Source organism: Podarcis liolepis (genome assembly GCF_965112155.1).
Source record: "Podarcis liolepis genome assembly, chromosome: 4".
Lineage (NCBI taxonomy): Eukaryota > Metazoa > Chordata > Lepidosauria > Squamata > Lacertidae > Podarcis > Podarcis liolepis.
Window position 1 is genome coordinate 37,595,299 of NC_139558.1, and position 18,098 is coordinate 37,613,396.

The window sequence follows — 18,098 nt, forward strand, 5'->3', positions numbered from 1 at the left end:
ATCAAAAAGCACAAATATCTGCTTCTCAAACTTAAACTGAATGCATGAACATCCTCTTTCTGCTCTAGAGACAGGCCTGGGCCAGGAATTCAATGTTCATAATGCTTGTTTTGATCTAACACTGCTTCTGAATGGCCCCATTTGCAAGATCTGGACAATAGCTACATAAATACAAATATATTTATTTAAATTTCATCACACATGGTTTATAATTTAGATTCAACGCCTCACCCCCAAATGGGATTGTAACTTGGTCTCCCTGCCACCTCAGATATCCGGATATATGTCTTTTCTCCTATGCTTGGGCACTGCTTTTTGCTATTGATAAGATTATCTCCCTTTTTAAAGGTAAGAGGGATTTTGCTTTGAAAGTGGAGAAACTCATAAGTGGGGTGCCAACTTGAGTAAAATATGGGGGGGGTAAGTCCCACACTGCATAATCAATCACATGACACACAGACACCATTTGAATGGCAATGCCCATCAACTTTGGGGGGCCCAGCACTCTCAAATATTTTAGGCGGGGTGAAGGGACCTTGACCACCAGGAGTTGGCTCCTATGCTCACAAGTTGTGAGAAAGGGCCTGCAAAATATGCATATGGGTTTTTAGAAATCTTCTGTCAAACATTTATAATTCTCCTCTCTGAGGTTTTCCAAGTATTCGGCAGGAATGAAAAAGAATGTCAAGGACAATGAAGGGTTGATCACACAACAACACTCACTACTGCTTTTTAACTTAAGACACCCTGTGTTCCCAATGACAACAGAAGGTCACAGCTTGAGACACCAGACTGCCACAGAAGTTATTCTACAGGATCCTTAACTCTTAAGTGCTTATGCAGCAGCAGTTTGCACTAGTACACCACACACACTTTTCTTCCTTATGTAGATGTTTTTGATTTATTATTTCTTTGATCTAGGATTGCCATGGACATGAGTCTTAAAGCAAAATTTGTAGTGAATGTAGAGATTCCTCTTCAGGTGGAAAGATCAGAGAAATATCAAAGGAGCCTATTAAAATGTTGATAATGTGTGGACTTTATCAGAAGTCAGGGTGGGAAAGGCATTCTGTACATGCCTACATTTTCACTTCCATGGATGCAAAGGTGGTTGCATTTGCTCAGGCAAATCATGAAGAGAAGTTCCAGATAGGATGAATGAATTTTGATAAGACATGCAAAATTATCTCAGGCGTTCCTCATACCTACCTTTTTGAAACCTTCAACTTCTTATCCTTCCAAAATCATTCATATCAGAAGTCCCATGTAAATCTGTTGGGAGTGTCACTGGTTGCCCCCAAAGTAGGTGAGGCTCATTGATGTTGACACAAAACTGGGGCCAACCCATTTTGACACCTGAGATGAACCAAAAAATAATGGTCTTCCCATATTTTTCAAATGTACACAACATTTAGCAGGGATATTTGAATTTGACCACATGACTACTACATATCACCATAATGAGGATGGTGGCAATACCAACCAAAATCAGCCTACACATAGCCTACACCCTAAACACAGATATTTCTGATATTGAAACTTAAGGTTTAGAAGCTGAACAATATTACCTTCTCCAGGAGTTGCACTGGCACTATCATGACTACCAGTATGAAGCAATTGATTTCCACCAATACTGTCAAGGACAAATGTCCAGTTCACCTTGTGTTGATGAGCAGCGTCAGTAGCACCAGCTCTTGTTTTATCCAGGACTGAATCCACTAAATATTGCAGACATTCAGCAAGAAGTAACACAGATCAAATGGTCAAAAGCATAAGATAAGGAGCTAAGGTTGAGTAGGCTAGATACTAGGGAGTGTGTAGGGGCATCTGGGGGTTAAATACACCTGCACTCACCAAAGACAGCAAACACTGAATGGGGCAGAGATTATTGCTAATAAGTTTTGGTAGTTGGCAGGATAAAAGGAGAAAAGTCAGGTAGATCAATGCCTGTCACTGCTGCCCTTGGGGAGAAAAAGATAAAGGGCGAAAATGGAGGATCTAGACATGAAGGACATGAAACCTCCACAGATGAATATCCACTGTATGGCAGACCTCAGTCACTCAAAACCTGTCATGCTGAGAGACTAGACAGAGCCAAGAAATGCAGCAGAAGATGAAAAATGTACTCAGTGACTAGGGGTGATTACTTCGACTTTCCAGATTGCAGCTCTGGAGAAGAGGAATGCATTTCAGCATCTTCTGTGCCATTGGTCTGGGCCCTAATTTCTGCTAGTCTGGCTGTTGTAAGAACAGAGGAAGAGAGTAGCAGGAGAGAATAAAGACCAAATAATTCTTGGAACACTCATCTGTGGAAACAAAACCTTCTGAACATCTTCCTTAAAAGCACAGATCCCACCTCTAGGAGATGGTAGCATTACTATGACCACCCAGGCCTCTGCAGAGTTTGTCTGAGGCCTGGGTTGAGAGTCTTGTTAGGATAAAGTTCTTGTCATAACCACTTAAGTCCAACAGGCCACTGGAAGGGCACCCCAGCCAACCTAGCCCTCTGAAGCCTGGGGCAAGTGTGTCTGGCTGTCCTCCGCTCTGCATGGGGTTCCATGGAGCTATACCCTTTGCATTAAACCCTTCCATCTTGGTTCCTCCCCTCTCCCTCCCTAATTCAAATTTCTGAAACTCTCTGCTTGAGGTCAGTGTGACTGAATTAGGCCAAATTCTTCTACCACACACTATAAATGAGTGGAGTCTTGTGGATGTGCCATGATCATTATCAGTGGTAGGTGACAAGCAAATAATCGCAGAACAAGTGAGAAAAGCAAAATGTAGAACCATTGCAGGGGCAAACAGGATTACATTAGAGATACCAGAGAACTCCAGCTAATAAAAAAACGTGAGTCAACTAACTTAGTCACATCCCACACAGCAATCAGAATGTCTTTGCACATGGTCAGTGAACATCATTGAGTATGACATGCTCAAGAGAATTGGTGAAAAGTAGCGAGGTCTGATGCATTTCCTTTTCATATGAGAAACAACTTTGAAAGGTGTAATTTTAGTTCTTTCTAAAGAAATCTCTCTCCTTCTTCAAAGATGATTGATTAGATCCTGAGCATGAGAATTAATCCACAGAGGTATTACCAATAATATTTTACCTTCATGCTACCAATCATAATTTAGTTATAGCAGATCTTGAATAAGTCTCTCATATATATATATATATATATATATATATATATATATATATATGAATGATCTAAATGTACCCAAACTGAAACTTACGAAATTGTAAGATGTCCTCTATAATGTTATCCAGTTCCATAATGTTATCCATAATTTGCTATGTACAATACTCGATGGCATAAAACAAAAAAACCACAAGTGGCACTTAGCCTTTTAGGTACATTTTGTATGATTAGGGCTCTTGTTAGAACACTGTTAGCAGCAAAAGTTTGAACTCAGTCTGATAATTTCTGAAAATAACAGAATGCTTTAAAATGTTTGTAGCATGTGGTCCATGTGTGCTTTATTCTAACAGACCAAAAGAGCTATCTATTTAGAGCTATAATGGTCAGTTAAAAATATGAAAGAAAGGGGACACATATTTCTATTCTACAAAGCAGCATAATTCAGACCTTGAATTATTACCTGAAGCTTGCATAAGGAGTTAAATACATTTTGTTTATGGTTGGCTTTTTAGAAAGGATCCATGTCTGGCAGGTGGACTTCTGGGTGATATCAAAAAAACCGTTGCCGCTGTGTTCCCATGTACTTGACTCTACTGTCTTATTTAATCTGCTTGAACAGCGAGATATTCACTTTGTATACAGAAATATATATATGGATGACTACACATTAACTAGCTGACTACAAATATAATCAGCTGCAATTCCCTTGATGTTACAGGCTAAGCAAAATGCTGTCACACAATTAGACACACTGTGTCTGACTGTACCAGTTAACAGTAGTCTTTCACACATTAGTGCATAATTAGAGAAGTATAAGGTGACTGGGGAAATCTTGATATAGAACCAGGCCCCAGAACCTTAGCATCTCTACTCCCATTACTGATTTCTGCAAAAACTCTTGCAGATAGAGCTGTGTTCCCCAAAGGTACCACTTGGGCTACAATATGAACTGGGCCACCTGGCTGAACATTCAGGCAGCTGATTCCAAAGACTTAAGTTCCCATCACAGATCAGATACTTCAGTTTGGATGTGGACATTTTCTGAAGTCGTGTGAGAGACTTGACTAAAACTGAATCTGAGAACTATGTGCAAGATTTTAATTGGAGTAGAAGGGATAGACACATATTATTAGAGTGGAAGTAGAGATGTTTCTGTTTCATGACCAGTTTGCTGCACTTAATGATAGGTCATTTCTCTTCTATACCCTTCTGTAGATTTTTTTAAAAAGTGAAAAATTCACATTTCAACTTTTCCCTCTAATGCAGGGGGCAAGTCCACTGTCCCTCAGACCTTGTGGGGGGCCGGACTATATTTTGAAGGGGGAAAAATGAATTCCTATGCCCCACAAATAACCCAGAGATGCATTTTAAATAAAAGGGCACATTCTACTCATGTAAAAACACGCTGATTCCCAGACCATCCGCGGGCCAGATTTAGAAGGCGATTGGGCAGGATCTGGCCCCCGGGCCTTAGTTTGCCTACCCATGCTCTAATGCATACTTGATACACATTATTCCTTTAAAATGCACATTTTGTATACTTTTCAATGCATACCTCAAATGCATTTCCCTCATAAAATACACATCCTTGTGTGCATTCCCCCCCCCCTAATTGAAATGGTATCACAAAATTCAAAGAAGTACATTCCAACCTGCATGTACATCCAGGACTGGAAAATTAGGTCAGTTTGCATCAAAATGCAAACCAAATAATTTTCTCCCCATCCCTTAGTAGATTTTGTGAACAAAATTATGGCTATACAGTATAACCTCTTTTCACAGAAATGATCTGGGGAACATCCCAAATGTTCAGATATGCAAATGTGTGATTAATCATTCAGCACATACAGTTGTATCAATGGTTAAATGGCTAACATTTAAATAGCTGAAGTTTAGACAATCTGGACTCTTTTCTAATTCTAGGGATGAGTAGATTATAATTATAGGGGTGAGTACATTCCTTCAGTTCCACTCATAATTACTCCACAGTTCTCTTACGCCTTAGATTCTGCTCAAGTAGCCTGTTGGCAAGATACAAGAAATTTGGAATGTTAATAATGGATTGTGTACAAGAAAAAGTATTTATTTCTTTGAGATTTATTGTTTAAAAAAGGGGGATCTGTATCCCAAAAGAAAATGTACTAGTTACTGCTCAGGATGAAGCAAAGCCCCCAATAATTCAAACAGCAACCTCCAAAACAACTTCACAATATCTGCTTTTATGTATATATCTATTTTCTTCCCACAGGAGCGCATAAGTGTACCTGTTCTATATGCAAACACAGAAGCAAATCCTCCAAGAAAATCTACTTTTGTTCCAAAGAGCACTTATTTGGGGATGGAGCAAGGCTTCCCCTTTGGCAAATGGAAGTGCACCTTCTGATCACAGATATATCATGGAATGTGTGGCAGGGAGGAAGTTGGGAGAGCAAGGAATCAGCAAAAGCAATGGTGTCCTCATCTACCAAAGGAATCTTTCTGTTGAATCAAAAGCCTTCTGTGGATAGAAGTTGCCATCTGACCACAATGGCTGTGTTCTACCTTCATTCTCAGAGGGAGCATACCTTTGTATGTCAGTTGCTAGGAATCACAATTGGGGGGAACAGCATTGTTGTGTTAAGGTCCTATTGGTGAGTTTCATGTAAGCATCTGGTTGGCCACTGTGAGAGTAGGTGGACCATTGGCCTGATCCAGTTGGACTTTTCTTACATTCTTTTGTTTGCAAAAGTTGAAGTACGGACTGGAATCCGGCATGTAAATTGCACTGAAACCAAATTTGATGAAGGTATTTTAAGAAAACGCATAAATCTTTAAAATAATTTCAAATATTAAGTGCTTTAAATAAAAAGCCATACAGTGGTACCTTGGGTTACAGACACTTCAGGTTACAGACACTTCAGGTTACAGACTCCGCTAACCCAGAAATAGCACCTCGGGTTAAGAACTTTGCTTCAGGATGAGAACAGAAATCGTGCGGGGTGTGGGGGCAGTGGGAGGCCCCATTAGCTAATGTGGTACCTCAGGTTAAGAACAGTTTCAGGTTAAGAACGGACCTCCAGAACGAATTAAGTTCTTAACCCAAAGTACCACTGTATCTGTAAAATGAAAATCACACACAAACACACATTGTTTTTACCATCTTGAGCCTTGAGGGAGAAAGGGACAATACATTAAAATAAATCAACTGGAACTTACTTACCCAGAGAGACAAGCTTCTCCCATTTTATCTTTTCTCTCAACCTGAACCACTATCTTTTGAGTGTTTGTTGTAGTGAATAGATTCCCAGGTCTTGCATTTGGCTTGCATGAATGCTTCCCTGCACTTGAAATCTATGCTTGACGGTGCTAACTGTACGCTAAAAGAAGTGATCTAAGTATTTGTTCTCAGCATGTTTGTTGGGACTGGACACACTTCCTGGTCACACCAGGAAGGCTGGAATTCTTAGGGCTGCATTCAAGGTTTCCATATGCTGTAGTTATCAATAATAGCTGTTTCAATATTTTAGAGAAATAGTGAGCCTTAATTGAAAGTCTAGCCTTTTAGCCTAGTAGTACAGGCGACAGACAGCTAATTCCTGATCTGCAAGAAGACGTGGTCTAATATAACGTTTCCTCTCTATCTCTGTTTCTCATCTTTCCAGTATTAAATTCAGTTATCCATATTTTCATAACACTTTGTGATCCCCTTTGGTTTAGAGTCTTCATGAAAATGTCTCCTAATGCATACATTTTTGTATGCATTTTTGCCTAATATGCACATACCCCTAATATAATGCATTTTGTAAGCAATTTTCACTGATATATGTCATTAGATGCACTTTGTGCTAGAATATGACTTTAAAAACAAACACACAATGCTTGCTTAGAAAGCTGCATTGCAAAATTCAGAGAAATGTAGATTCTGAAGGAAGGCTGTGTTTCAGTTTCTGTATGGTTTTGAAAAGATCTAATCAGCTAAGATTGCCCTAACATCTGAACTGAATTGAATTTATCCCACATCCCTATCTGCAGGACACCCAGTTTGAGTCTCACCAAAGCCCATGCAGATGTTCCTAGGTTCCATTTGTGGCATTTCCAGATAGGGCCGGGACCGTGGCAGGCTGTGTGGTGGCGTAGGTGGGGCATCACTGCTCTCCTAGCTTCTGAACACAGCATTTCACTGGTGCTTACCAGCAGGAGATGGAGCAGGGCAAGGTGCAGGGAGCTTAGTGCTGTGTGGGACAGCACCCAACTCCCCACCTCTTGCCCCCCCCCTCAGGTAAGCACCAATGACATGGTCTGTTTGGAACGTCCCAAGGATACTGTCATATGGGCTGCTAATGGGCTAGGAAAGACCCCAGCCTGAAACGTTGGAGATGCTATTGAGATGTAGTTTAAATGATATTGAGTTAGATACCAACAGTCTAATACAATATAAGGCACCTTCATATGTTCTTAAATTTGAGTTGCAGACTTTACGGGTCAACTTCAGAAACAAAACTAGACAAGACATCACTCCAGCCTCATTGGACTGATTGCTAATTATGAAAATTTGGGCACATGTTGTTGTTCAAGCATTTCATTTTCATTTGGCCCCAACAACAGCTTCAGAAAAGTGATGGAATTCATATGCAATAACAAATAGTACTTGCTGTTTGGTAGTTCAGCATCAGGCATGGATTTCCCTTGGCAATAGGCTTACAGCAATGCTAATTATAATATGAACCCAAATCCAACCTACCAGTTGAACCTGCTGCCATACATGACAAGCCTCTATGGAGACCCGAGAGCTTAAGTAGAGCTGTCAGGTTTTTAAAATGATTGTTTTCTTTACAAAAAGGATAAACACATAATTCTTTGCACAAAGCATTAGAAAATACTGTGATATTTTATTATTAAAAATGCTGCTGAAAAGTTTATACATATGTGTCCAGCCATATATATCTTCTATCCTTACTTAAGGCAGAACCAAAAAAGAAAAGAAAAATGCAGAAACAATAATAAAAAGAAACCCTGCGTGCCTCTTAAGGTCAAGAAGAAAAGCCTGGGAAAGTTCTTTTTTCTTTCCTTTTATAGTTTTTTTTCAAAGTATACTTTGTTGTTATTATTATAGAATCCTATGAAGAGCCTAAAAATTTCCATTTATAAATCATACATCTGTCCAGACGTATTAGATTATTAAAGTGACGTCATTGTCATCGTTTTTAAAAGCTAAAATCATTCACTTACAGAAACGGTTTTACCCAAATGTCACAAGCCTGACACAGTACTGTACATGTTGCTAGCAGAAGACAACTGGAAATACTAAACAAATACCATAATTCACATAACAAACATACCCAACTAAGATGCCATCACATCCCTTTCTCTTTAATCCCACAAGTCGTGAAGAACTGTTGTGTCTTAGTGGAGGCAATGCGTCAATTGTGAGAATGGCGTAGAATAGGCCCAGCTTTAATTAAGATTACAGTAAAGATCATGGAAGGCAATTGTTTTTTTCCTTCATCCCCATTTAATATTGGGTGACAAACCGAGCTCTAAGCTCATGTAAACCCTCGCCAAGAAGCAGAAAGCATATACAAGTTTTCAATTTCCAACAAGACTTCAGTATGGGCCACATTAGTCAATTTGCTGGACTGCCAACCCACTTTTTGTGATTCTCAATGTCAGGACCTGCTTTCTTTGCCAGAAACAGTACGGAGCTGCGCCTATAACACAGCTAGATGAGAAGATGTCAAAGTAGCTGTAAGTTAGTATGTTGCAAGCTGTCTAGTCTAAAGGCAGAAGGCATCTTGTGTCAGATATGATTATCTGGGGATGATAATACAGCGTTGTGCCCTTTTTAAGACAGGGAAATAAAAAATACAATATACATCCTGGGAAAGATATGATCATGTGCAGAGCAACTCTGTTCAAATATCTTTGGTTACCAACTTTAACTTCAGTTTTCTAAAGACAAAATATAAACCATTCTTCACTTATTAATAACTCAATTCTACCTTTATAACAGTTGATATTTTTTAAAAACTTTATACAGAGGTGCCAAGTATCTTGTTGGAACAGCTGCCTTTCATACCAAACTCCCCTGTTAACGGGAATAGAGCGAGGAATTAAGAAAAAGGTTTGATGCTTTTGCACAGTAAAATGATCCAGCTTCTTCAAGGCAACTCACCTATTGTACATTTGATATGGTTTTCTTCTAGCTCTCCAGGCCACCCATCCTTTCTGTGGTGCAACAAAAGACTGTGGGCTTGGTTACAAATTACTACTGGGCCAAAAGCTCTTTATAGACTGTTCCGTCCAGATCTTCCCTCATACTTTATTAAACGAACAGTAAATAGAAACTATTTCTTCCCCATCTTCCACTTCATGTGTTTCCCTTGTTCAAAATAGCAGAGCAGTTGCTTCTCAGATCAACCTCTTCTGCAGACTGCTGGTGCAGGCAGAACTAATCTTCCTCAGAAAAAGACTGGCCAGAGAGGCAGGCCTTCTTAGTACGCATCAGGGCACTCACAATTTGGAAAGCAACGATTCATGGCATAGCGGATACCCAAAAGAAATAAAAAGAAAAACAAAAATATGGACTCATAGCTCAATTTTAACAAGCTTTTTGTAATTCTTCAAATCTGTTTCTCTGTGTTGCAGTATATGAAGGCTAACACAAAAATAGGAAAGGAAAGGAAAAAAAGGATTTATATATTTATATATTTATATATTTTAGGAAAACAAACCCAACTGTTTCCTATCTATGAACGCCTTAACATGCATGTGTGTAACCTGTAAAAGAAAATCTGGCAGGCCACACAGTCGTCTGTATCCTCAGCATGACATCATGTTCTCCTAGAAATGAAACATTAGGGAGAAAAAAAGAAACCCTCATGTGTTGGTTTACCACTAGTAATTAAGAAGAAAATCCTCCTTTTGGACTGGGAGGAAACAGAGGTGGTATGATTAATGTTTATACACATAGATCACAACTGAAAGCACAATCTTTCTAAAAGCTCTTTTCAAACTGAAAACACCAATAAAAGCTTCTTCTTTTTAAAACTCACAGCTATGTACATTTTTTTTTACAAAGTTTCTTAAATATAGTTCAGGCTGGCAAGTCATCTCTTTGCACAGAACTATACGTATTTACTGCATAGTCAGTCCTATTTTTTTTAATAATAAAATCTTATTTCCCCATTCTGGATTACAGCTTCTTATGATGGGTAAAAGCCCATGGTGATGTCTTTTGTATAACAAGGGCCATTCATGGTATGGCACATATAGAACATTTTTTTAAAATTTTATTTATTAAAAAACTGTACAGTCACTGGCTCTGTGTTTCCAGAAGTTTCTGCTTCTGTTTGTTACACTCAATACATATCCTTTCTAAGTGATTCTCTTCAGGCCTCAACTCTTAACTTTCAATCAGAGTGGTTGAGATATTAAAGCAGTATCCTAATAGCAATGTACACATTTCACATTTCACAGGGTTTGAGAAGGTGATCTTTTTTTTTTTAATAGAATATCAGAGTTCCTATGAAAAGGATCTGTAAGAAAATTGTGTCTGCCTTTCTCTCTTCCTCTATATCTTTTTGTTTTGTTTAGACAAGTTGCTTGATGGAGAGTATGATTTATTTATTTTCTTTGCTTTCCCCCCCTTTTTTCCTTATTTTTAATCTTCCGGGTGGCATGGGGTGGGGCGAATAACAGAGCTATACCCTAGTGGTGGAATGTCCATGGGGCAAATTAGTACTGTTTTGTCCTCCGCTGAAAGTGTTGAAAGTATGCAAAGGCTGCATTCCTGTTAATGTGTTTGGAATCATGGTTATGGTGTTGGGCGTCATGAGTGGAATGTCATCCGGAGATCTTCTAAGAGTGAGGGTATAATCAGGTGGACAGGTGAGTCTCAGGGTGTCGTGTGCCTGTAGTGACTCACACTCGTGGTCGTGCTCCAGCTGCTTCATCTGCAATGACATTATCTCTTCGTTCTGTATGTGGGCGATATCGTTGGTGGTGTTCCGCTGTGGACTGGGGCGTCTGTGCGTCTCATGACGTCGCTTGTCTTTTTTATAGTACAACGCGGCAAATGCTAATATGTTGAGGAATAACAGAGATGCGCCTACGGCAATGGTAACACTCAGCTCTGTGGAATAATCTCTCTTGTTTTCTATCAGGACACTTGCATCATCTGGAGACGTTTTCTGTGTGTCTTTCGAATGCTTCGGATTGTTGCTCGGTGTCATCAGTGGGCGCTTGGTGGTGAACTTCCCGCCAGGAGAACGCCTGGTGACGTAAGGGAATGATGTCATATCAGGAGGCGGCACCTTTGTGGTTGTGGAGACGTACTGGAATATTTCATTCAGGTTGTGTAAATGTGGAACAAGTTCTAGCCAGAAAGCAACTTTTGTTGCTCGGTAGTGATCCCGGACTCTGGGTTTCAAGCCAATGTGTAAATAAAGTTGGTCCTTTGGGTTATATTTAGACCAGGCTACTTCTTCAAAACGATTGGGTTTCGTATGGATAAACTTTGTATCCTGGGGAACGGGTTGGTTTGGATCCCTGTAAATATACAAACAAAACAATATTACAAAGCAGCCCCAAACCTGGAAAATAATTACATGCTCGGATATACTACTACAAGCTTTAACAATGTTTATTTCAGGATATTGATGCTAGGTTTTGGTTCTTCAAGTTCATATATATAATCAGAGCTAGTTTTCTGTATTATGTTTAGGCCAGGCTGTTTCTTCAAAAGGGGTGATTTGAACAAACACTATAAACTGGCAAATTGGCTTATATGGGTGATATTCTGATTTCACTTCTCACAAATGGGATAGCGAAATTGTGATCTATAATTTGTTTTACTCCTAAGCCTTTGTACTGAAATCCCTTCCCAATGCACTTCTAACTAGAACTATGCAGAAAGTACTGCCCCTGCCAGCCTGAACAGGTTCCTCCTTTTCAAATCAGATCCAACCCCATGCTTCTGTTTCTCCCTTATCCTCCAAAAACACAACCACCTCCCACAAGTAATAGGTGTTACCATTGGAAAATGTGGAGAGGGTAAAATGGCAGAGATCACTCCCTTCTAATGCATTATCAGCTGAAAATTACATGCAGAACATCATTCCTTGCTAGGAATTATGAAACTTGACTAAGAATTTCAGAAGGAAAACTACCTTCTGTGAGGCATGTGCAGCCAAGGGGAGACCCCATGAAGATTCCCCCCACACACACACACAATATAAGAAGCTGCCTTATTGTGAGCCAGACCACTGGTCCATGTGGCTCAAATTCCAAATACTGGCTACTGCTGGTTCTCCAGCAGGAGTCTTCCTCAACCCTACCTGGAGATACCAGGGATTAAACCTGGTACATCCTTTCCTCCAAAGGAGACCTCTGCCATTTTCCACTCCCCACATACCTACATAGTAAGAGGAGAAGGTGGCATGGAGGGCAAGTGAGTGGCAGGAAATTATGGTTTTTGAGTGTTCAAGTTATATGCTTAAAAAGTCCCTACAGCTTCCCCCCCCCCTTTTGTTAAATATTAAGTGTGGACACTAGAAAAGTCTGAATAATGTTCAGGATGTGTTGGAAGGGACTCATCCACAGCCATGAGCAAACAGCATTACAGAAATGTGGGTATTTGAAATAGTGAAGAAAATCTAAGGGAGCATTTATTTATTTATTTAGTGCATTTATATTGTACTTTTTTTCTCTAAGAAGCTCAAGGTGGTATACATTTAATTACCACAACATTTAATTACCTACCTGTGAGGTAGGTTAGGCTGAGACGCTGTGACCGGCCCAAGGTCACTCATTGAGCTTCGTGACAGAGTGGGGATTTGAACCCTAGTCTGCCAGGTCTTAGCCCAGCACATAGCTGTCAACTTTTTCCCTTTTCTTGTGAGGAATCCTATTCGGAATAAGGGAATTTCCTTTAAAAAGGGGGGAAAGTTGACAGCTATGGCCAGCACTCTAACCACTACACCACATGGGCTCTTGCAAGTTCTGCTAACAGCCTAATCAGTGGCAAAGACAGCTGGGAGAATGCAGCAGGTTCCCAGTGTTTTCCTGCACATGCCCAGTATATATCAAGGAACTGCAAACACAGGAAGGCATGCTGCAGTGAGCAATCTCTGTTTCACCCAAATAGCCATTGCTGTCAGCTTTGATCATCAGTAGCACCAGGGGGAAGGGAAAGCCCTGCCTGCTCACCCATGGGCAATCAATGCCCATTTCTTGCCAGTTGCCTTTTTATGCATACAAAAGCAAAGGTCCATGGGTGGAAATCTGTTTCCACACCGAGAGATCGTCTTGTTGCATCAGAGTGATTATCATTACTCTGATTATTAGGCGTCCTTATTAGACACTGCAACAAAGGACTCACATTGCTTTCAAAACAGAAATGGCGGGGGGATAATATTTATGAGATACGGAGCCTTGCTTCATGCTTCAACAGCAGTTATGTATTCTTTCCCTGAAATAAGACAAATATGTGAATATCTTTGTTGCACTGCAATGGCTGAGCTCAGCATTCTGTCTTTTGTTACAAGCTACGTTTTTTCCTCAGGTTCTGTTTGACGAATTAGTGCTTTTTCAATATTGCTCCAGAGTGCAGAATGCATTACACCAAGGTTTCTCATTTTTATTTCCAAACATGTTACATTCATTTATTTTAGAAACGAGCATTACAGTATTGCTTTTCGCAGAATGCTACAACTTTTCAAAATATATTCAAAATATCCATAAGCACAATTAAATGCTCCAAAGGTTCCTTCATTGTTCAAACAGAGCTGCTGGTTATTACAGCAGGCAAAAGTATTATTTAAGCTTAATAATATCCTTCTGTTCCTTTGACAGAATTAGCCTTTCATTATTACTATTTTTAACGAAAGGGAAATTCTCTTGCCATTCAATGCAGCATTAAAACTTCTGAATAGCCCAATGTGGGGAGAACACTAGCTTATATAATTTATGAATTTTGCATATTGTGTGCTTAGTTCTAAGGAAATAATTTGATACTGTATTATTATTTTTAATATTATTAGCAAACCTTATGTTGCAATATCCATGTTTAAAACACTATTGTTGCCATTCTGCAGGACTTCAACATCTTTGGCAAAAACCTATTAATTTTGTTTGTAAAGAATGCCACAGTATTAGTTGTTTTACAAATAGGGAAGGGAAGGGAAGGGAAGGGAAGGGAAGGGAAGGGAAGGGAAGGGAAGGGAAGGGAAGGGAAGGGAAGGGAAGGGAAGGGAAGATCTGGTAAATCCTGAAGAGTAAGCAGTGGGATAATATGATCCCAATTCAGCTAAGGTAGACTTCACTTCACTTCAAAGTAGACTTGCTAGATCAGGAGCTGCACAGAACCAGGTGTACACCTAAATAACTATGATTTTGACAATATGGTACTTGACCAGGAACTCATAATGTCAAAACATGAGATGCCAATATTCACTAGAGTCCAAAAATGATGCCGACAACGCATTTTGCATCGTGAAAGGTATGCTGGTTGTTTAAACCATTAATCTATGTACTACAATACCAATCCCACCTCTCAAATGATAATACTGTCAAAACCTGTTTTAATTCATTTTGATGCTCATATTTGAATTTCTGCAGAAGCTAAGACCTAAGAAGCTGGAGTTTGTTGAATCTTATTCAACCTGAAATTTGAAATGAAATGGAGAGATAAAATGTGCTCCTAAGGTACAGGATGGGGCGAAGTGCCATCCTCAAGTACCATCCTCAATTGTCATCCTCAATTTTTACTTTTTCTGAGAAGTATATCCCCACGTGAGGGATGCTGTCTTAAGAAATGCATCAAATTAAATACAAATAGGTGTATTTCTGGTGGTTATAGTTCAGTATTATCCATGTGGGAAAATATTCAAGCAATCTTGGGAGAGTAATAGGAAAATGTAGCCTTCTGGTAAGGAGGGGGGGCATGTTTCTATAATATAGAAACGTTACAAAAGTTTGATATAACTTAGCTCGGAATGTGAGCTTTTGCAGCTAGTACCGTATTTTTCGCTCTATAAGACGCACCAGACCACAAGACGCACCTAGTTTTTGGAGGAGGAAAACAAGAAAAAAATATATTCTGAATCTCAGAAGCCAGAACAGCAACAGCTGCTGCGCAGTGAAAGCAGCAATCCCTCTTGCTGTTCTGGCTTCTGGGATAGCTGCGCAGCCTGCATTCGCTCCATAAGACGCACACACATTTCCCCTTACTTTTTAGGAGGGAAAAAGTGAGTCTTATAGAGCAAAAAATACGGTAATCCTTGGCTGCATTAGAAGTCAAATGCTATTTCCCCCCAAAATTCTTCTCTGGTTCAAAATGTCAGCAAGATTCAGTACATGTACAGCATTTCTTTGAAATTAACTGCCTTGCTCTCACTACAGCTTTTGTTGATTGCCATGGAACTGTGCATTAGTATGCAAAGGCTTCCTTTAATGTTTAATCCATTTCTGCAGAATGCTGTGAAGTTTGTACTACATGACCTGCTGCATACTGGAAGCTGCCCTTTACTAAACCAGACTAAGTTTGTTAATCTAGCACAGTACTGTCCACACTAAACTTGAAGCAACTCTCCAGCACCATGGACAGGGGTCTTTTCCAACTCTAACTGGAGTGCTCAGGGACTGAACCTGGGGCCATCTCCGTACAAAGCAAGTACAGTCATACCTTGGGTTACGAACATTGCGAGTTGCGTGTTTTCAGGTTGCAGACCACGCTGAACTCAGAAGTACCGGAACAGGTTTACTTCCGGGTTTTGGCACTTGCACATGCGCAGAAGTGCAAAATGGTGTCATGCGCATGTGCAGAAGAACCGAATTGCATCACGTGCATGCGCAGATGTGGTGCTGTGGGTTGCGAATGTGCCTTCCGCATGAATCACGTTCGCAACCCAAGGTATAACTGTACTCTATCACTGGGCAACAGCCCCTCTCGGACCATCCAAACAAATAGGCTCGAGTGTGGGGCATATCTTCTGTCTTTGAGCTGATTCTTTTATCATTTCCTATGCTTGTTTCCTCCGCATCCAGATCTAAAGTGAATGCCTTTGTACTTTTGGCTGTGTATGTTGGTGGGAGATTTCTCAAGCAGTTCTCCACTACAGACACAGGGGAAGCTGTCAAGTTATACTGAGTCAAATGACTGGAGCATCTAGCTCAGTATTATATTCACTGACTGTTAATGGCTGCCCAGTTTCACACCTGGGATATTTTCCAGCTCTGAGACCTTTTGCATGCTATGCAGATGCTCTACCCATAAGGTATATGATGATAACGTGTGTGCATGCACTTGCCAATGGTACAAGTGGGAAGAAAACTCTTGGAAAGAAGAGTAGTAGTGCCCCCTCCTATGAGAAGCTTGCAATTACCAATTTGCTTCCAAATAGAGGCAAAAGGAGTTAACCCATCATGTACAAAGCCACTTGAGATTTAGTGATGAGGGTGGCACAGCAAAGTGTATGCCACAAACATTATACAGTGCCTTCTCTGCTCACTTAATGACATTTTAAACAGTACTGTTTAGAGGGGATTGCCAGTCTCATTTCTGTGAGCACACTGAAGAATAAAGCTGGCGGAACTAGAAATACTGCATCAGTAAATAGCTGCTTTTGATTCCTAATGTTCTCCCGCTTTCAACAGCCACTGCCCTTTGTCACATTTCATATGCTAGCTCCAGTTACAGGCCGGAACAAAAAATGATTTTTGCTCCTCATGTCTTTTGACACTTAGTGGTTTTGCAGCATTGCCCTCTCCTCAAAACCTAGATCTTGTAGTGGGCCCATCAAATAGTGTGCAGTTTGTAAGCATAGGAAGTCTGAGGTCTTTGCCAATTAGAGGAATAGTGCAGAACCTCTAAATGATGCACTAAGTATTAATTGTACAGTAAGATTCTGGATGTTGCTTCCTTATTTAGGAATTGAAAACATGTCAGATTGTGTGTGTGTGTGTGTGCAACATGAGGGGCTAGGTATTCCTGATCTTAGGTTTTACTGGGAGGCTAGTCAGCTACACCAGTTATTTCTTACAAACATAAACAGTACAAGAGTCCCAGTGGAATACTTGCTTAAACATTCCAGGTTGCAAGCTCATTAAGTTTTCAAGACTCTGCTTGAGAGAAAGTGGCCATATTTCAGTCTCATAGCAGACAATGTCCACTATGTTAGAGACAGCAAACCAGAGAAAGCTAATTATACTATGGGGGGGGGGCAACAGGGACTATGATGAGGAAGGGGTCCTTTCAATACCAGGAGCACAACTTCCAGGACAGCTGAAGAGACACATATACAGGAACAGACGTCTGCACACATATTCTGTATATGGAAATATGCACTCGATTCAACCGGTATGCTGTTCGTATCTGACACCCCTAAAAGGGCTGTACTAGCAGTAGTGATGGTCAAAAGTTGATTGGTGCTATCACTCATTATCTGACCCTGGGAATTGCAAATGCAGGGCCCTCCATTTGGTGTGCAGTCAGATCAATGCTTGCTATGAACTTCCTCCTTCAGGGAGAGTATGATCCCATCCCGGGCACACAACATACTGACTTCTGAAATCCAGGAAGCACTCACCCACTAGGATTCAGACAGTTGATTAGCCCTCATCTAGCCCATTACTGCATTCAGACCCATTGCCAATTCAGATGTTACAGAGAAATTGGGTTGGATATCATCAGCTGGCAGGACTTGCTGGGGTGTGTGGCTGAGGCCGTGGGGCTGGAGGCTGATCCAGGGGAAAGGGAGAGTGATATATGGAGTTTTGTGCCTACTGTGAAGCTGGAGCCAGGGCTGTAGGAAGAATAGTCTGTGCAGTTGGATATGACGGAGGAGGTGCAGGATGTGGGGCAGCAGCTGGGACCAGAGGAAGGACAGAATGAACTAAGAGCAGAGGAAGAGGCAGAGGAAGAGACAGTGTCTGAGAGTGGGGCAGTAGAATCTGCTCCATTACCTTCCTCGTTGTACT

General features: G+C 40.5%; 1 protein-coding gene across 6 annotated transcripts in view; it reads right to left on the reverse strand.

Moving 5' to 3' along the window:
* Positions 1-7,991: 7,991 nt before the first annotated feature.
* Positions 7,992-18,098, reverse strand: part of NLGN4X (neuroligin 4 X-linked) — a 155,199-nt gene continuing 145,092 nt past the window's right edge. For all 6 annotated transcript variants that reach the window (XM_083501868.1, XM_083501871.1, XM_083501866.1 and 3 more), the window contains one exon: positions 7,992-11,669. In XM_083501868.1, the coding sequence (XP_083357994.1) occupies positions 10,823-11,669 (847 nt within the window). In that variant the 3' untranslated portion in view covers positions 7,992-10,822. The remainder of the gene's footprint in view (positions 11,670-18,098) is intronic.